The 21,215-nt window shown below is 40.6% G+C and overlaps 1 protein-coding gene across 2 annotated transcripts in view; it reads right to left on the reverse strand.

Annotated features, from left to right (window-relative positions):
• PREX2 (phosphatidylinositol-3,4,5-trisphosphate dependent Rac exchange factor 2) overlaps positions 1-21,215 on the reverse strand; it is a 202,395-nt gene that overhangs the window by 65,756 nt on the left and 115,424 nt on the right. Inside the window, exons 21-23 of one of the 2 annotated variants that reach the window (XM_060243668.1) lie at positions 20,693-20,810; positions 18,683-18,864; positions 4,764-4,925 (exon numbers count right to left, since the gene is read on the reverse strand). In XM_060243668.1, the coding sequence (XP_060099651.1) occupies positions 4,764-4,925; positions 18,683-18,864; positions 20,693-20,810 (462 nt within the window). Of the gene's footprint in view, positions 1-4,763; positions 4,926-18,682; positions 18,868-20,692; positions 20,811-21,215 lie in introns of both variants that reach the window. The other variant, XM_060243667.1, reaches the window with a different exon arrangement.

A 21,215-nucleotide genomic window follows, 5' to 3' on the forward strand; every position in this document is an offset into this window, starting at 1 on the left:
AAATGTGTATCTTCAAAACAACTTATATTTCAGCAGATCAGGACATTACACATTGTGACATTCTATATGTAATAAATACAATATAATTCATATATAAAACTGCATAACATAAATACACACTGCAAATATACACACACACACTCAGACAGAACTGAAAACAAAAAAGCAAAAAGAAACAAAATAGGGGGGAAATTGCTCAACTGTAATAAATACTGCAGTGATCTGATCTCAATTGGGAGCATGTTCCACCAGACTGGGGCCAGGATTGAGAAGGCCCTGGCCCTAATCAAGGCCAGGCAGTCATCTTTTGGGTCAGGGATTGCCAATCGATGTTGCTTTACCAAGTGTAAAGCTCTCCAGGACACATATGATCCCGCTTATATGTTAGTCTCTAGCCATATAGGGCCTTACTCTGGGAATAAAGAAATTACTCTGGGAAATCATTCACGTTCCTCAAGGGAGAAAAGAGGTGGTTGAGTGATACAGAACATATCTTTCATGCAGAACAGGGTTTCCCAAACTTTTCTTTCCCATGGCCCGGTTATTTTTACATTTGTCCTTCGTGGCCCACTAAAATTTGGGGGTGGAGCCAGGAGACTTTGGGGGTGGAGCCAGGAATTATGTCATTTCCTGTGGTGTCAATAACCAAAATATGTCACTTCCACAGCACACTGAACCAAAACTCCACCTTTTCCTGTGATGTCATTTCCAGGGCACTCCCCCAAACATGCCTCTTCTTCAGAAGTAAATTCATTTTCAGAAAAATCTCTCTGAAATTCATGCTGAGCCAAAATGGGGGTGGAAAGTGGGCGGTCCTCTCTTTTCACCCCCACACCTGCATGCACCTATCTGTGTATTCTTCTCCAGCTTGCAAGCACTCCTAATGCCCATGTTCAATTGCCTGCACCACCTACACATCCCTCCCTTAACAGCACTGGCCAGTGTATGCAGTTGGGAGTGCTGTTGCCATTGCCATCAGGAATGCCACCACTGTGTACCACTCACACTGGGCCCTGGCAGCTGCTCTACCTCAAAATATGCTGACACATTTAGAAGGCCCTTCCTTCAGTTGCTACTACTGAAACCCTACCTCAAGCTACAAGCAAGCTTGCTTGGTTTCAAGAAAATCATTCGACAGCTATTTTTCATACTTTTCTTTGGTTAAAACACTGGGAAAGATAGCAGAGAATTGTACTGCAATTAATGAATTAATTTCAAATTATATGAAGTTCATACAACCTTTTCTGCAGTTATCCCAAAAAGGATATTTATGAGGGGCTTGCAGCTTTTTTACTGGCTGTGTTTCCCATGCCTTTAAAAACAACCTGTTGTGCAGATACTTAGCCAGTGAACTGCTTTCATCCTTTTTAATATCTTCAAGAGGAGTTTAGTTTTGGTGTCAGACAGCTATTAAAAGCAGGACCAGTAAAATGGTGCCAAGTTCATAGTACCATCTCTTCCAGTGCTATTGAAATATACCGCAGTAATCTCCAATAATCTCTTTCTGCCCCACGCCTCTTACTCTCACTCACTCACACAGAAATCTCACAGAACGCCACCTGGCTACAACTGGGAGTGCCAACTTTTAATTGGCAGAGCTCCTATGTCTGCAACAACACTATGATGAACAGAAAAGTTTCATCCAGTAAAAATGGAAGAAAAGAAAGAAAGGGAAAGAATGAAATGGAAGGAAAGGAAAAGAAAGACATGGAAAGAAAAAACATGAACATAAGAGGAGTCAAGTTGGATCAGGCCAGTGAACTATCTAGTCCAAAATTCCCTCATACAATGCCCCAAAAGCACCAGAATGTCCACCAGTGGGGCCAGGGCACTAGAAGCCCTCCCATTGTTGCTTCTCCCCCTCCTAGCACCAAGAATACAGAAAGAGCATCACTTGCAGGGAAAGAAAGAAAGAAGGCGGGGGGGGGGGGGCAAGGATAAAAAAAAAAAGCCTTCCTCATCATCAGATGACCCGAGCCAGCAAAAATTCTGCCCAGGGGTTGTTTGGTAAAAAAAATAGCTACTAGAATGCCCACTCCCCACCCCTCCCAGCTGAAAAAAACACACACACCCTTCTTTGCCACCCAGGCCTTTCAGGGAAATTTCCCCAAAAGAACATAACTGCAAGACACATGAAAGCTCATACCTTGAAGAACACTTCATGAGTCAAAAGTGCCAGTGGATGCCAGCATTTCTCTCAAACACTGGGAACGGGGGAGAAGGAAGGAGCGGCAGCCCAGCTCCTCTCTGCACAACAAAGAGACGGGGTGGGGCTAGCTTTGCTGGGGGCAGCACTAGCTTTGGCTTTTCTTATGACCCAGTAGTGAGGCTTCCGTGGCCCGGTACCGGGTCACGACCCTGCAAATGGGAAACACTGATGTAGAAGATCTCTGTTATCTCTTAAAGGATCTTAGGTAGCACATGTTGGGATAGATCAACACTTCTAGATCAACATTTCTTTAACGTTAATGTCCAACTGTTCATTAGGTATCCAACACAGTCAAACAACAAACTAGGACATAAAAATAGCACTTCAGGTAAGCAACTTTATATCATTGTATTTATGATACATACAGTATGTCACAGAAGTGAGTACACCCCCTCACATTTTGTAAATATTTAAGTATATCTTTTCATGTGACAACACTGAAGGAATGACACTTGGCTACAATGTAAAGTAGTGAGTCTACAGCTTGTATAACTGTGTAAATGTGCTGTCCCCTCTAAATTACACAACACACAGCCATTAATGTCTAAACTGCTGGCAACAAAAGTGAGTACGCCGCTAAGTGATAATGTCCAAATATGCCAATATTTTATGTGGCCACCATTACTTTCCAGCACTGCCTTAACACTCTTGGGCATAGAGTTCACCAGAGCTTCACAGGTTGCCACTGGAGTCCTCTTCCACTCCTCCATGATGACGTCACGTATCTGGTGGATGTTAGAGACCTTGCGCACCTCCACCTTCAGTTTCAGGATGCCCCACAGATGCTCAATAGGGTTTAGGTCTGGTGACATGCTTAGCCAGTCCATCACTTTTACCCTTAGCTTCTTTAGCAAGGCAGTGGTCATTTTGGATGTGTGTTTGGGGTCATTATCATGTTGGAATACTGCCCTGCGGCCCAGTCTCCGAAGGGAGTGGATCATGCTCTGCTTCAGTATGTCACAGTACATGTTGGCATTCATGGTTCCCTCAATGAACTGTAGTTCCTCAGTGCTGGCAGCACTCATGCAGCCCCAGATAATGACACTCCCACCACCATGCTTGACTGTAGGCAGGACACACTTGTCTTTGTACTCCTCCCCTGGTTGCTGCCACACACGCTTGACATCATCTGAACCAAATAAGTTTTTCTTGGTCTCATCGGACCACAGGACATGGATCCAGAAATCCATGTCCTTAGTCTGCTTGTCTGCAGCAAACTGCTTGTGGGCTTTCTTGTGCATCTTTAGAAGAGGCTTCCTTCTGGGATGACAGCCCTGCAGACCAATTTGATGAAGCGTGCGGTGTATGGTCTGAGCACTGACAGGCTGACCCCCACCCCTTCAGCCTCTGTAGCAATGCTGGCAGCATGTCTATTTCCCAAAGCCAACCTCTGGATACGAGGCTGAGCACGGGCACTCAACTTCTTTGGTCGACCATGGCAAGCCCTTTTCTGAGTGGAACGTGTCCTGTTAAACTGCTGTATGGTTTTGGCCACCGTGCTGCAGCTCAGTTTCAGGGTCCAGCCAATCTTCTTATAGCCTAGGCCATCTTTATGTAGAGCAACAGTTCATTTTTTCAGATCCTCAGAGAGTTCATTGCCATGAGGTGCCATGTGGAACTTCCCGTGACCAGTATGAGGGAGTGAGAGCGATAACCTGCTCCCCCTTCACACCTGATACCTTGTACCACTAACGAGTCACAAGACACCAGGGAGGGAAAATGGCTACTTGGGCCCCATTTGGACATTATCACTTACGGGTGTACTCACTTTTGTTGCCAGCACTTTAGACATTAATAGCTGTGTGTTGCGTAATTTTGAGGGGACAGCACATTTACACAGTTACACAAGCTGTAGACTTACTACTTTACATTGTAACCAAGTGTCATTTCTTCAGTGTTGTCACATGAAAAGATATACTTAAATATTTACAAAATGTAAGGGGGTGTACTCACTTCTGTGACATACTGTATATGATACACAGCTCTTTGCTATCCATTCGGTGAAAGCTTTGTGCCTCATGGCCCCCATCCCAAACCTTATAGTTATGTTTGATTTCTACTTGCTATATGTCTCTTTAAGGACTGGAGGAGGGAGATCCAGTATCTGGGAATTGATTCTGAGGGTAATTTAAAAATATTCTCCTCCACTGAGTGCCCCCACTTGACTCTCAAAGTTTGGAATATTCCCCAATTTTTGTGCAAATCTTCCCTAGGATAAAGTCAACTTTGGCTGCAATCACACACACTAAATAATGCATTTTCAATCCACTTTCAGTGCACTTTCCAACTGGATTTTACTGTGTGAACTGGCAAAACACAGTTGGAAAGTGAACTGAAAATGGATTGAAAGCACATTATTTAGTGTGTGTGATCGCAGCCTTTGTATGTTGTTTTTTTTAACAACAGCACAAGAGATGTCATCTGGGACACATAATTCTGGTATATAGATGGCTTAACTATTTTCTGTTATCTGTTTTAAGGTACCACAACAAACAAACAGAAATTCAAACAATAAATTTTTATTCTTTCATGGGGGGAAACTGATTACCCTTACCTTTTTATAGCTAGTGATTCTTCTGCAGATGTGCTCAATTTTCTCACTGCAGATTGTACTGAATTTACTTTGAAGATCAGTAGGGATCACTTCATTTAGACTATTTAGGCTATTACAGTTCTGCACAAATTGCTCATCACTTTTTGCTAGTGCTTCAAGAATCTGTAAATAAAACAACAGTTATATATTATGTCAATATGTTTCAAAGATTATTTTCACTATAAACTTTCTAAAAATTTGAGTATCCATGAAATACAAACAAACAAGGCTGTTTCTGTGGAGAGGATTTCCCCCCCCCCCCCATTAATCACCTCTTTCTAATTTATAGCAGCATGTGCATAACAGGATATATGAAGCAGATTATTTTAAAAAAAAAAAACATTTTCTGCTAGAAGAGTTTTATGCCCACACAACATATATCTTACAAAGTAATGATAAAGCAATGTTTACTAAAATGTTAATAAACAACATGAAAATAATAATGAAAGGAAAGTATATACAAAAATATAGTTTATGTTGCTGCCTAGTACAAACTTTTAAAAACTACAACCTTTGGAAATTATCTGTTCTATATGATAATGGGAAAAATCAAGGACAAACACTAAAAAAAACAGAATTCATGGGCAGAGCAGTCCTGGAGGAAGGGGGTAAAAGTGCTCTGGGAGCTAACTTTCCCCTATACCAGTGTAAATCCCAGTTCAAAAAAAGGTAAAGGTAGTCCCCTGTGCAAGCATTATTGACCCACGGGGTGATGTCACATCATGACATTTTCTTGGTAGCCTTTTTGCTATGGAGTGCTGGCATATATGGCACGACAATACAGATATGTTGCGCTGACCCATTGCTCATCAACCGGCTGTTAACACAACTGAGGCACAGGTCTCTGTATCAGTATGGTTGTGGGTGGTGTTGGGGACACAACCAGTTAGTCTGCTCTCTGAACACTTTTAGCCTGGGAAAACCCCCAGCCAGAGGCAGAAAGTTACGCCAACAAAAAGCAAAGTGTAGCCGATAGGTATCATTGAACTCAAAAATCTAGTCTCCCATCCTGCAGCAAACATGTCCATTAGGCTTGAAGGAGCTCAGGATGCTGACTACAAGCTCAGCCCAATCTCATCCCTTTGCAGGGTGGCCCTTTGCAGTCTTGGAGCTGCCTGCCATGCTGACTTAGAGGAGATGGCTGGGCACTTTGATGGTGGCAGAAGCATGGAGAGGACACTTAGCGCTGCAGGCTGAGCACTTTGCACTGACACTCAAGGAAGAGTGCAAAGTCTGTACTCTGTGACTGACTTCACTTCAGAATCCTAATAAGCACACCACCTTTGGAGACTCGACCCACAGGGGCAACCATGCACTACCAGATAAGCAAGGATCCCAAACCTGCCTTCCCAGCTTCTGTCAGTTGAGACTGGGTACCAACATAGAAAGAGCCCCGTGGCTCAGAGTGGTAAAGCTGCAGTACTGCAGTCAGAGCCCTCTGCTCACGACCTGAGTTCGATCTCAGCGAAAGCTGGTTCAGGTAGCCGGCTCGAAGTTAACTCAGTCTTCCATCCTTCCGAGGTCGGTAAAATGAGTATCCAGCTTGCTGGGGGGAAAGTGTAGATGACTGGGGAAGGCAATGGCAAACCACCCTGTAAAAAGTCTGCCGTGAAAATGCTGTGAAAGCAACATCACTCCAGAGTCAAAAATGACTGGTGCTTGCACAGGGGACTACCTTTACCTTTTTTTACCAGCATAGAAGCTCCTGCATGCAAGCCCAGGACTGAGTACAGGCATGGGATGGCACAAGCTGTGACCACGCAGTGCCATGGCCACTGATATGCCATGGCAAAAGTTCCCCAGGAAGTTTCCCTGGAGATTTGAAGAGGAGAATGATCTCCCATTTGCCTGGTTTCTACCTTTGGCAGAGCACAGAGTGTCTGTAATTTGGAAGGGAAGGGGTCTGCTCAGCTGCACATGGTGAAACCGTTTGGCAAGTGTCCATTTAACATATCACTTAACATATGAATATTACAAAAAACTTATATGTTGTAACAAATCAGCTATTATGCATATCAATGCCTATCAATTCAGAATGAAAAGTAAAACCAAAAAATCCCTTTTTTACTTTGTTTCCTTAACAGTTTCTGCCAAAACCGTTTCAAACTAATCACAAGAACTGAAACAAATGTAAAAACATCTGAACATACTTTCCATTTTTTTTAGCAAAAAATATAGAGAGAATCAAATATCAAAAGACCAAATTTATAATGGAAAATGTATTTTTATTTATTGGATTTAAATTAGTTTATCCTACGTTAAATATTATGATGGTAATTTATTTTTTAAAAATATGCAAAGCATTTTATAGCAGAGATTCATTTTTTGCACAGATCTAATTATACTCAGCCTAAAGCTGAAGAAAACTGTGATATATTTCATTTAATAACAGCCAGATTTGTTTTAAGTTTTCCAACTGAATCAGCATATTAACTAAATAGTTCCAATTATTCTTACAGGTTTAGTGTTCCTCAGATTTAATTAATAAGGCAACACATTTCTTCAAAGTGGCTGTATTTGGCTATAGTTGCAAACTATATAGTTAACAATACCCGGTCTCCTACACAATAAAGTTACAGTCCAGTGGCATCTTTAAGACCAACAAATTCAAGGTATGAGCTGCACAACATTAATTTATTTAGAAGTAGAATAATAGAATCATAGAGTTGGAAGGGACCTCCAGGGTTATCTAGTCCAACCCCCTGCACAATGCAAAAAATTCACAAATGCCTCCCACACACACATATATCCCCAATGACTCCAGCTCCATATCCAGAAAATGGATCTTTTGCCTAACTGGCCTGGAGAAAAATTGCTAACTAACCCCAATGGAATCTCCGGTAGCCTGCCGCCTTGCGGCTTGGCTGCCGGGGAGATTTTGCCTCCCTGAAGAAAGAGAGGGCAATTTGCGGGCGTTTAGGCGTGTCTTTAGGGGGCGGGGCTTCAGCGTGCCTCCAGAAGCCTCCACGCCCCTCACCGCAGTCCTTCTGCGGTGCTCGGCGAAGCGGAAGCGTTCTTTCACACTCTTAGCCGGCATTGGGGGGATTAGGCATGTATCAGCCGTTGGTCTGGCGTGGAGCATGTCACAGCGTTGAGGGCTAAGATCACGTTGTGGGACTTGTGTTTCAGGGAGTACATTAGCGGCATGGCAGGGCTTTTTCCCTTCCCTCCTTATTTGCGGTCCCTTTATCGTCCTGTGCAGCGTGTGCTGCGTATTGGGTGGTGGGATGTCCTCCATTTTCCCCTCGTTGTTGCTGGCTTTAAGGGGGGGATTGCAGGGCCATTTTCTAAGGGTGGCGGGGGGCTGCCTCTTTTGAAGGCCTTGATTTTCCAAGGCCCCCTTTTCACTCCTCAACCCTCTCTCTTCATGGCCTTGTGGCCTTGGCGGCCATTTTAAGTTGGTTTGAGGTGGCAACCATTTGGTGGTTTAGCTGCAGCCATTTTGGGAGGCACTGGTATTGCTTGTTCTTCCTTCCTTGCCTCTTGTCCTTGGTGGCCATTTTAAGTGCTGTTGAGGCAGCAGTCATTTTAGTGGTGGGTTTCAGCCATTTTGGGTGAGAAAACTGAGTGGATTTTGTGGAGGGGTTTGGGACTTGGCCCCTGGCGCACAGTAGTAAAGCTGCATTACTGCAGTTCAAACTCTCTTTAATTTTTGTCTGGTGCTGTAATCCCTTGGGGTTGTGAATATGTCGGGGCATAAAGGTGGTGGAAAATCAAAGGGGAAGCAGCCTGCACGTAAGGCTCCTAAGCCACCACAGAAGTGTTCTCCGCTCCCCTCATCTTCAGATAAGGAGGGAGAGGATGAAGTGAACGCAGTCATCTTTCAGACGCTGCGGGCCCTGGAACAGGCATCTGGGTTTCCACCTTCTCAGATTTCTAAGAAAGGGCAGGTTTCGAAGCTGGCTTTGCAGGCTGATATACTGACCCGATTGTCTACTTTGGAGGGCAGGTCTGCTGCGACTGCAAATGGAGGAGCTGTTGGGCTGAGCGGCTCGGATGCTGGATCTCGCTCATCTTCTGGTGTGGTTGGTGTGGGTACAGCATTGGTGCCTGCTGTACTTCCTGGTAAGTCGGGGGATAGTTCTTTGCTCTATACTGGGCCTGTGTGGCCCTGGGGGTCTTGGGGACCTGCTGAACCTAGTCGGGCTGGTGCGGCTTCAGGGGGTTCTGGGACTCCTTCAACTTTGGGCAGGGGGCAGCAGAATAACTGGATTTGGCCTCATGGTCAGTTTGGCCCATTCGGTAATTGGCCTGGGGCGGGGCAGCAGGGGGCCTCTATGGCTTTAACTGGTGGATGGGGTTTTCCATCTCCTTATGGGGTGGTCCCTTTTGGTGCTATACCTTTTGGTGAGGTTGCCTTACCTTTGGGCGATCAGCTGCTGCCTGCACAAGAGACAAGATTCGTAAGGGGGAATATGTTGACATATTCTCCCTTTTATTTAGGGAATTAGAAAAGAAAGACAAGGAGGAGCTTGATGATAAGGAGAAGGAGAAGCTTAAGAAGAGGAAGGTTGATCAGGACTTCCGGGGGAGGAAAATGCCGAGCAGAGCTGCTTCTCATAATGGGAGCAGGCTGGAACTTCTGTTCGGGGTAGTGTTTTAGCAATTTATTAATAACATATGGTTACAATGTTTAATTATATCATTTCTATCTCTAACCCATATGATGTTTTCTATCCCCCCTCCCTCCATTACTAGACTTACCCCGAAGTTATATATTTAAGTCCAATTATAAAGGTATCCCTAACCCATCGAAGTTCAATATCTTTTTCTTCTCATTCATATTAAAAAATTGTCCAATGTCTTTTTACGTTCCACTCTATATATCTTTTAAATTTCTTCCACTCCTTTGTAAACACTTCCAAATCATAGTCTCTCAAAGTTCTTGTTAATTTATCCATCTCACTCCACGATAAAACTTTCACAATCCAATCCCATTTCTCTGGTATCTTTTCTTGTTTCCACAACTGCGCATACAATGTCCTAGCAGCTGAGAGCAAATGCCAAATTAAAGTCCTATCTTTTTTTGGAAATTTTTCTATTTGTAATCCTAACAGAAAAGTCTCTGCAACTTTCTTAAAGTCATAACCCAGAATTTTAGAGATTTCTTGTTGTATCATCCGCCAAAACTTTTTCGCTTTTTCACAAGTCCACCACATATGAAAAAAAGAACCCTCATGATGTTTACATTTCCAACATCTGTCCGACATCTTTTTACTCATCTTTACCAACTTCTTCGGAGTCATATACCACCTATACATCATTTTAAAACAGCAGCTTCTGTTCGGGGTAGTGAAAGGCAAATTAATGCCTACTGCCTACTTTTCTCAGTTAGAGATTAGTCCAAGATATGCACAGGAAACTTTGAGGAGATTTACCTTGGCTAAATGGGAGTCCCGGGGGGGGGGGGGCTCCTTTGAGGGGTCTCCGGAGAAGAGTTGCATTTTCATCATCTGCAGAAATTCTCAGAGTCATTTATTTGACATAAGCTCGACAAAATCCTAACCTTCTTGGACTTTGCTAAACATCTAAAGCTACACAAGACCAGTGTGGATCTGGATAATTGGCAGAAAAGGTACAGATAACTATTTTTCATTCCTGGACTATTTACAGTTAAACAGAATAAATTCAGAAGATGGGAAATGGAAATCTAGAAAGCTTGGAAGAAGAAGGGAGGAAGAGGTGAAATTTGGACTTTGTAAAATTAAAGGACAGTGCTAAAAAGTGGAAAGGAATTTATTGTTTGGTCTACTTGCAGTTTTGAAAAATGAGCACCATTGTCCGCAGCATATACAATCAACACAGGAAGTACATCAAGCATCGTGAGATCTCTTTACCAGTGAAAACGAGATTTGGTGGCAAGTAAAGCAGGACGTAGCGGATGAAAAGCCTACTCTAGGACTATAATACCATTGAGAAACATCGGCAGCCATTGCTTGGAAGTCAAAATTAAAATAATGTGTTTAAAGTGTTCGGGACATTAAAAATTGTTGGAATTAATTGAGATGATGACAAGAAGATAAATACTATTGGACATATTGTTTGTAATGGACTTTAAAAGCCTTTAAAAGAAAAAGGGGAAAAAGTTGCAGAAAGAAGCAAAAAGTCACGACTGCCATTTTGAAGGATTTCAAAATTTTAAAAATTAGTATCTAGTCCTGGGAAGCTCTGAGGACGGTGAAATTAGGCTTGTTATAAAAAGGAAGCTCTAATCTTTTGAATCTGATAGTTAAATTTGAAATTGGTGAGATCAAAATTTTCGGTGTTTTTAAACGTCAGAACACAAGCAAACCCGTACAAGGGCTGCTTCATTGGAGAAAACGCAGGATCATTTAGAGGCAATGGAGGCCAGATTGATGAAAGGCATGAGAGAGATGATAACTGCATCAAAAAAAGAAATTATTGAAGAGATTAAAAAAGATATGGAAGATCTCAGAAAGGAAACAGAGGAAACATTTAAGAAAGTGCAGGAGGTAGAAGGAAGAATGAAAGTACATGATTCCACCTTGTTGAAAATGCAAGAAAAAGTGACAATCCATGACTACAAATTGATGGAGACTGTGTCGTTTTATCACACCTAGTTTCCAAATACAGTGGGAAATCTGGCAACAAACTCTTCGCTGCCTTTTTAGACCTCAAGGCGGCGTTTGACTCAGTTCCTAGAGAGTTGCTCTGGGTTAAGTTGGCCAGGATGAACATGGACCCCAGATTGCTTACCTTGATTAAAAAACTGTATACACGCACCAGCTGTCAAGTTAAGTACAACCTCCAGGGAAATCTAACTTCGGAAATTCCAATTTGTAAGGGTGTGAAACAGGGCTGTATCCTTGCCCCAGCACTTTTTAATCTTTTTTAAAATGATCTAGCTCCTGTTTTATATGCAATCGATGGGCATGCCCCTAAAATTGCTCACCGTCACGTTCCCATCCTTTTATATGCGGATGATGCTGTCTTATTGTCATGTTCCCAAATTGGATTGAGGCATCTATTATACCAAGTTATGACCTATCTCAATAACAATGAGTTAACCCTGAATTATGGGAAAACAAAGATTTTAGTTTTCTCTAAATCTTGGAAGCAACTATTACGGTCAGTCCAGGGAAACCCTATTGAACAGGTCAAAACTACCAAATATCTGGGGATTAATTTTTCCTATAATGGGAGCTGGGCAACCCATCGCAAGTGCGCTCTAACAGTGGCAAGAACTAGTGTCTTGGCTATTGCCCGTTTCTTTTATCTGAAAGGGAACCGATATGTCCCTTTGGCCCTAAGAGCTTTTAATGCGAAATCTAGACCCAACTTTTATATAGAGCCCCCATATGGATCAGTGCCTTCGATCACACCACTGAAGGCCTACAATCCTTCTTTTTGAGGAAAATTCTGGGACTACCCAACTGTGTTCCTTATGCTGCAATTTGCATGGAAACTGGACTGTTGCTGCTGGAAACTCGCGCCTGGCTTTTGACCTTTAACTTTTGGCTGCGCCTTTTATTTAATTCTGATCAGAATTCTTTCACCTTTTTGATGCTGATGGACCATCATGCATCCAAATGGTTGACCCTGATCCAAAAGAAAATCACATCCATAGGAATTTCCTTGGATGCATTTTATCTATCCTCTGCTTCTGCGGTATTACAATCCATCAAACGTAGACTACTAGATATCCAGTTGGAACGTCTAACTGAGGCAGCTCGGAAAACTTGCTCCCCAAGCTATCTGGGTTTATCCCAGATTCCTGGGCTTTTAGCTCCCTATTTCCTCTTTTTAACTGATCCTCACCAAAGAGGAGCATTCATGCTGGCTAGATTTAATGCATTACCATCGGCCATCCTTTTTGGAAGATACCACAGAATCCCCCGCAATCTTAGACGATGCCCTTGTAGTCAAGGAGTCATCAAAATGGTCCCTTACGTTCTTTTGGACTGCCCTTTCTATAGCAGTCCACGTGCAAGATACCTAGATGCACTGCTTTCTGACCATCAAGGCCTTTCTGACAATGCAAAGGTTCGTTTTTTACTCCACGGGAAACACAACTTTGTCACTACTCACGTTGCTTGCTTTTTACAGATTGCAATCCAAATCAGAGAGGCTTTTACTCATGCATAGCCTACTGCTATTTTATGTCATTTAACTTTTGCTGGTTTTTTAAGGTTTTATTATATTCTATAGTGTCACTGTTGGTTTTAAAGTATACTGTATTCTTGTATTAATGCCAATAAAGGTCTATGGTATGGGACTGCAAATTGATGGAGACTCAGATACGTCTGAGAGGAGTACCTGAAAAGGAAGATGGTGATTGAAAGAATATATAATAAAAATAATTTTTAGAGGAAGATCCTGAAGAACTAAAAATATGTATGACTATATGTATAGAGTGAACTCACTTTATGCCAAGAAAAATAATTTACCAAGAGATGTTGCCATAAGATATATGACAAAAGAAATGGTGAGAAAGATCATGAATAAAAACTTTGAAAAGATATTGATAGTGGGAGGCAGCAGGGTAAGAATTATGAAGGAGTTGCCAAGGCAAGTGATAAATTAGAAGAACATATATAATACCTGAAGGATTGAGCTTTGAACTTCAGGGGAAAAGAATCACAATTACAAATGCACAGGAACTGCGTAGATTTTATGAAGATCATAAAGAATTTGCACCATGATGGATTACAAATTATTGTCTTGGAATGTAAATGGACTAAATTCACCACAAAAAAGAAGGGCAACATTTCATTGGATTAAAAAGCAAAATTGTAATATAGTTTGTTTACAAGAAGTGCATATTAAACAAAAGGATTTACAAATTTGTATGGAATAAACAATTGGGGTTAGAATTTTTTTCATTGGCTGAACAGAAGAAAAGGCGAGTGGTTTTGTATATTAAACAAGAATTGGAGCCAAAATTAGTGTTTAAAGATAAAGATGGAAGATTTGTAGCAGTAGAGACAACATTAAATGGAAAAAAAAGTCGTTATTGGGATTGTATGCGCCTAATGGTGCAAAGGATGCTTTTTAAAAAGATATTACACAACAGCTTGATGAACTGACCTATGACCAAGTTTTGATAATGGGAGATTTTAATGGAACAGTTAAAAACTCACTAGATAGATCTGTAGGGAAAAAAATAATTGTAAAGAAGGAAAATTGCCAAAGTCTTTTTTTGAATTGGTTAAACAAGAAAATTTGGAAGATATATGGAGGAAATTTAACCCTGAAGTTTGGGACTATACTTTTTTTTCAGCAAGACACAAAACGTTTTCTAGAATTGACATGCTGTGGGGAACTAAAGATTTAGGTCTTATAACAAGAAAGATAGAGATTTTACCTAAAATTGGGGCTGATCATAACTCAATAATGTGGATTACAAAACTGTCTGAGAAATTGAGAAGATGGAGATTGAATGAAGATTTGTTACAGAATAAAGAAACAGTGACATACCTAGAAAATGAAACTAAAGCTTTTTTCCAAGTGAATGACAAAGAAGATATTGACTTTCAGACGGTTTGGGATGCTTATAAAGCAGTAATGAGAGGAGTGTTGATTTCTTTGAATAATAAAGATAAGAAAATGAAAGAAAAACAGTCGGACATTCAAAATGAAATAAAGAAAAAGGAAAGGGAGTTGAGAAAACGACCAGGGAAAAAGAAAATTTTAAGGGAAATTACAATATTACAAACTCAATTGAGACATTTGTTAAATAAAGAAGTGGAATGGAGTTTGAAAAGACTTCAGCAGAAATCCTTTGAAGGAGCAAATAAACTGGGAAATCTACGCAGCTCCTGAGCATTTGTAATTGTGATTCTCTTCCCCTGGAGTTCAAAACTCAAGCCTTCAGGTATTATCCATCTAAACCTTATTCCATTGTCTCTCAAAGTTTTTATTCATGATCCTTCCCACCATTTCCTTTGTCATATATCTTATAACAACATCTCTTGGAAGGTTATTTTTCTTGGCAAAAAGTGAATTCACTCTATACATAGTCATACATGCTTTTAGTCTCTTCAGTGTCTTCATCTAAAAATTCTGCAATTATTTTTATTATATATCCTTTTAAATCACCATCCTTCCCTTCAGGTACTCCTCTCAGACATATCTGGGTCTCCATCAATTTGTAGTCATGGATCATCACTTTTTCTTGCATTTTCAACAAGGTGGAATCATATACTTTCATTTTGCCTTCTACCTCCTGCACTTTCTTAGATGTTTCCTCAGTTTCCTTTCTGAGATCTTCCATATCTTTTTAAATCTCTGCAATAATTTCTTTTTTCGATTCATTTATCATCTCTCTCACCCCTTTCATCATTCTGGCCTCCATTGCCTCTAATTGGTCCTGCATTTTTTCCAATGAAGTAGCCCTTGTTAGGGGCTATTTGTGTTCAGACATTTAAAAACACCAAAAATTTTAATCTCACAGAATTCAAATTTAACTATCAGATTCAAAAGATTAGAGCTTGCTTTTTATAACAAGCCTAATTTCACCATCCTCGGAGCTTCCTAGACCAAGATATTAATTTTCAAAACTTTTAAACCCTTCAAAAAACCACGAAATTTTGGACCTCACCAATTTCAAATTCAACTATCAGGTTCAATAGAGTAGGACTTGCCCTCTATAACAAGCCCAATTTCGCCTTCCTCGGAGCTCCCAAAGTCAAGTATTTATTTTTAAAGTTTCTAAATCTTCCAAAATGGCAGTCGCAATTTTTTACTGCTCCTTGCAATTTTTTTCCCTTTTTAAAAACTTCCGAGGACCACACAAATAATATGACCAATAGAATTTATCTTCTTACCCTCTTCTCAATTCATTCCAACAGTTTTTAATGTCCCGAATTCTTTAAAAATATTGTTTTTTATTTTGGCCTCCCAGCAATGGCCGCCAATGTTTCTCAATGGTATATATTCCTAGAGTAGGTTTTCCTTCCGCTACTTCCTGCTTTTGTTGCCACGAAGTCTCATTCACACTGGTAAGGAGATCTCACGATACTTGACGTATTTCCTGTCTTGCTCAGATGTAATGCAGGTCTGTGCCAATATGACGGTGGTGCTTTTTCTTCCAAAACCACAAATAGACTAAACAATAAATTCCTTTCCACTTTTTAACAGTTTTTAACACTGTCCTTTATATTTATAAAGTCCAAATTTCACCTCTTCCTCCCCTCTTCTTCCCAACTCTCTAAATTTTCCTTTTCCACTTTTTAAATGTTTCTTTAAATTGTAAATAGTTTCAGAATGAAAGATAGTCATCTGTACCTTTTCTTCCAATTATCCAAGTTTCCACTGGTCTTGCAAAGCTTTAGATGTTTAGAAATGTCCAAGGAGGTTAGGATCCTGTTGAGCTTATGTCAGATAAATGACTCTGAGAACTTCCGCAGATGATGAAAATGCAACTCCTCCCGGAGACCCCTCAAAGAAGCCCCCCCCCCCGGGACTTCCTTTAAGCCAAGGTAAATCTCCTTAAAGTTTCCTGTGCATATCTTGGACTAATCTCTGACTGAGAAAAGTAGGCAGTAGGCATTAATTTGCCTTCCACTATCCCGAACAGAAGTTCCAGCCTGCTCCCGTTGTGAGAAGCAGCTCAGCTCGACATTTTCCTCCCCCAGAAGTCCCAAACATAACTGGTTCTAAACTGAAAAAGTGCTTCCAAAACCTTAATTTAGAGTTCACCCAGATGGCAGTTCCCCCATCTGCTTTTGCACTTTCCTTCTCCTGTCTTTCAAAAATATTTCAAAACAGTTCCAATTAATCTGTACAGACAAAAATGAGCACCCAACGGTCCTCTGTTTCTCAAATGTACACCAACGATCAGTCCTGTCCTGATCTAGATAGCACAGTCAAGCCTGATCTCATAAAATCTTGGAAGCTAAACAGGGTTGACTCTGGCAAATACTTGAATGGGAGACCTCCTTGGAATACCAACAGTCGAGAAGCAGGGCAGACTTTATTCAGCCAGCTCCCTGAATATCCTGCGGGTCCCCAGTAGGGGTCAGTCACCAGAGGTCGCCATGACTTCCAGGTGTGTACACACATATACACATTCACACATGCACACATGCAAACACACACACACAAATACAAAAAACAAGAAAAACACCCAATCATCCTTGAACAGAATATAATCTTTGGGCAGGGGAGAGATCTAGGAATGCCATCTTTCTCTTGAAAATGATCTTATCTATCTTTCTCATTTTTATCCTATCCTTCTTTGAAAGAGCTGAGAGGGTGGCATACAGAGTTCCTCTCCTCCCTTTTGCTGCTCTCATAAAAAACCTGTTGTGTCTGTTATTGTTTTTGAAAAGGAATAACTGGCATAGGGGTCACCCAGAGAACTTTCTAGCAAAGTAGGGATTTGAGACTGGGTCTCCTAGATCCCAGTCCAGTGTTCTAACTACAACACCACACTAGTTCTCCTGGACCTACGTAACAAACAGAATATCTGACGAACCTGCTTAAAACACAAGAGCACTGCAAGGAAAAGGGAATTCTTATCAACTCTGAAAGCAGGTAAGATTTGTAAAGATTGGCACTGAGTACCCCAAAACATTGTTCCTGAATATAAAATGAGTTTCTGTAGTTGTGTAAATACTCTTATTGATAGCTCAGTGCTCACAGACAGTAGATTTCTAGAAATCACCACACTTCAATAACACTTTGCCCATCTACCTGAAAGTTTACATACTGATAAAAAAAAATCTGTTTCTTAGCTATACTGGGTAACAACGGGTCAATGCTAACCCTGTCCTCTACTTCCAAGCATCCTTGTTTTTGTCTTCTGGTTCACATATTTTAATTTATTGCAGCTTTTTTTATATTCCAGCCTGGTATTACACAACTCACTGTTTTTCTTCAACATTCTTTTACCTTGTTATCTTGACTCTATTATGCGTGTCAGGCGTCACTAAGGTTTTTTCTCCTACTTACATCAAAAGGTCCTTTCTAGAGTCTTCTGAAAAGCTACTATAAGACATACTAAAAACTAGTGATTATATGTAAGCCTTGCTTATTTCCTTAATTTCATAAAACTCTCACAAGTAAATTATCAATCCAGTTTGTAGAAATTTCATATCAGATTTTCCTCCTCAGTACATAGAAAAAATACCACACTACCCCAAAAATTACCTTATAAAAAAGTTTAGATGAGAAGAGCACAGGAGATGAGGTTAGTAGATGTTTTATCTCTTTGGCATTTGTTGTTTTAAGCTCAAAAGTTTGATTGCTATGCCTTGGCTTTAGTTTTTCCTGAGTGGATAATCATGATACATAACCATTGATAATAACCAAGCCAATTATAAACAAATACTTTAAATGAAAGTATTATAATCCTCTTGATTGGTAGCCAAAATATGCCCGTTTAGTGACAAAGGCAAGCTACCTGAACACATCAGAAGCGTTCAGGTTACTTTCATAAGAAAGTTTCACATCTTTGGTCTGCTATGGAAGAAAACCTTGTTTGCAGAGGGAAGACAACTTCATTCCCTCAGTGCTGAATTTTGGAAAGTGAAATGCTACTCACACTTAGATTCAGGGGGGTAGCCATGTTGGTCTGAAGCAACAGAACAAAGTTTGAGTCCAGTGGCACCTTTAAGACCAAAAAAGTTTAATTCTGGGTATAAGTTTGTGGGCATCTGATGAAGTGTGTGTGCGCACAAAAGCATATACCCAGAATTAAACTTTTCTGGTCTTAAAGGTGCCACTGAACTCAAACTTTGTTCATAGTAATTTAGTTTGCTGAAATAATATTATATTCTTCTGCGTTTTTGTGGGGAGGGAGGTTATTACCATATGCAGTTTTTAAAAAATGTATAAATGATCCCAAGAATACCTTTCAAAGGAAAAAATAGGATATAAATGATATAAAGAAATAAAAAATGTTTTATGTTTCTTACTTTTGCTGTCAAGGTAAAAAAGCCCTTTGGTTCAATCATCTTCTCCAAAACATGGCATTTTATTCCAGCAGTACTGTCATACTCATAAACCACACCATATTCCAGATGAACATTATCCACAGTTAGGCTGACATGATCCTTCCGTCCATCAATAATTGCCAAGGTGTTGAATTTGTCAATTACTTCTTTAAAAAAATTAAAATAATCTTTTTAACTTCTTAGTTGTTTTAACAACGTTCATTATATTTTCCAACCAAAATAATTAAATTAATGATTTTACCAGATAAGTAAATGTGAAGAAACCAGTTATAATGTAATTATCACTGTAACATTCAAGTGATGAGGTTGAAGGAAAGGAAAGGTCCCCTGTGCAAGCACCAGTCGTTTCCGACTCTGGGGTGATGTTGAAACCTCGATATTATTCTTGACAGAACACCTGATGACTAAATGACAAGTTCACTTCTGGCTGTCATGCATTTGACTTAATCATGGGACTTCTAGCAATCTTCTTAATCCAAAAGTAACCCAAATTCCTCATTTACATCAGAGATAGAGGAATTCTGTTAGGATAGTATGGTTAAAAGTTCAAAAGAATGGAAATGCAAAGGTAGCCAAAGCCCCTTTGATCAAATTTTCCTCTCCTATGTGTTCTACTCCAGAATCCTGTTCAAAGTAGAATCTGCAAGTTCATTCAAGGTGTAACACCATATCTTAAATCTTCCCCACCTTTCTTTTTCAAGGTGACCTCTTGATGACAAAAAAACAAGTTAGACACGCCTTTTACCAAAATTGGAATGTCACACTTGAAGCTTATACTGTTTTGTGTTTTTTAAGGCTCTTGGGTCCACTAGCAGCCGACAAGCCTCTGTGCTTTGGGCACAATTTAAGGTGGTGCTTTTGAAAGCTTGAAACCCTGTTAGAGTACCTTTGGGGGAATCTACTCCTATATGATGTTTTACACAGTTTAAGATCAGCTAGAGGGGCCTGCTCAGAATTCCAATTCAGTACATAAAAGATTGGCATCCACCAGAAAAAGACCTTTTCATTGGACATCCCAGAATGGAAGAATCTGCTTTGCTCAGTGGCTTTGCTTTCTAGGGTTGCAATCCCCAGTTGGGGGCAGGGGATCCCCTGGTTTAGTGGCCCTTCCCCGCTTTATCAGAAAGCGGTGGGGGTTGTATGTCTTCTGGGCACTCCATTATACCCCAGGGTGACTGGTCTCTATAGGGTATAATGGAGAATCAATCTGTGGCTATCTGGGGCTCAGGGGGCTGTTTTTTGAGAGAGATCAAATTTTCAACATAGTATCTAGTGCCTCTCCTCAAAAAAACCCCTCCCAAATTTCAGAAACATTGGACCAGGGAGTCCAATTTTATGAGCCCCCCAAAAAGTGCCCCCATCCACGTTTAAATGTGATGGCCAGAATTCCCTTTCGAGTTCAATCGTGCTTATCACAACCTTGCTCCTGGCTCCACCCCCAAAATCCCCAGATATATTCTCAGTTGGACCTGGCAACTCTACTGCTTTCTCACTCACTTGCTAATTTTGGAGACAGACAGAGGTAATTCCACCTAGCATGTATTTTAGACTGGAATTTAACCTTTTATTGTTTATTTAACGTATTTATACTTCATCTCTTCATTCAAGTACCTATAAACCAGCTGAAAATTTTACAAATAAAAAAATTAAAAATCAATTAGAAATCATTTTAAAATAACTTCGGATGTTCAGTAAACGGACATGTTGGTGGTTCACATAGGGTCTTCTCACATACATGGTATTTCTCAGTAAAGGAAAACAATGCCTCTTGCACTGCAAGGAGGTAAATCGACTTTCCCTTCATGTTCTGCCCTTGCATCTCACTGCAGAAGAGGCATGCATCTCTTCGTCAGACATTATACTGAAAGCATGAAAAGAGTATGCCTCAGACATTTTTTCTTTACTTCAGTGTAACATCTGAACTGCCTTTCATTTAACCTGCTAGCATGGAGAAGCAAGATGCTTTCCTACCTTCTACTTTACAGTCCAATGCATCTTCTCCTTCATCCCCCAAGGGTTTGGAATTTGTTTTCTGAAGTTCTTCCTGGGCACTCTCAATGCTGTTATACACCCATTGAATAGAATCTTGCTGAAGGAAAATAACAGTAATTTTAAAATGTATATACTTTATAAAAATTGTATAACATAACAGTTTTGCAGGAGAAAACAGCTGGCTTTTTATTTGAGTTGAGCTGAAATCGGGTTAGATTTTAATTAATATTTTGGCGGACTCTCCGCTTCACAGATTTGCTGTGCTTGAAAGGGCATAGAATTACTTGAGGCAGGTAAACAACTGCCATAGTGTTACCTGGCAGCATGGAAAATGAATTCCTGTATTGCAAACCAACTAAGACCGTCCTCTCCTCAATAGGGATGGGCACAAACTGGGAAAATGTAGTTCAGTTCAATTCACGGTCCATGGCATGCCCAGTTTCCGAACCATGAACCATCATGAACTTTTAGGGGCTAAACAAACTTGCTGTCAGGGGGTGTG

The sequence above is a fragment of the Heteronotia binoei genome, chromosome 7 (genome assembly GCF_032191835.1).
Source record: "Heteronotia binoei isolate CCM8104 ecotype False Entrance Well chromosome 7, APGP_CSIRO_Hbin_v1, whole genome shotgun sequence".
Lineage (NCBI taxonomy): Eukaryota > Metazoa > Chordata > Lepidosauria > Squamata > Gekkonidae > Heteronotia > Heteronotia binoei.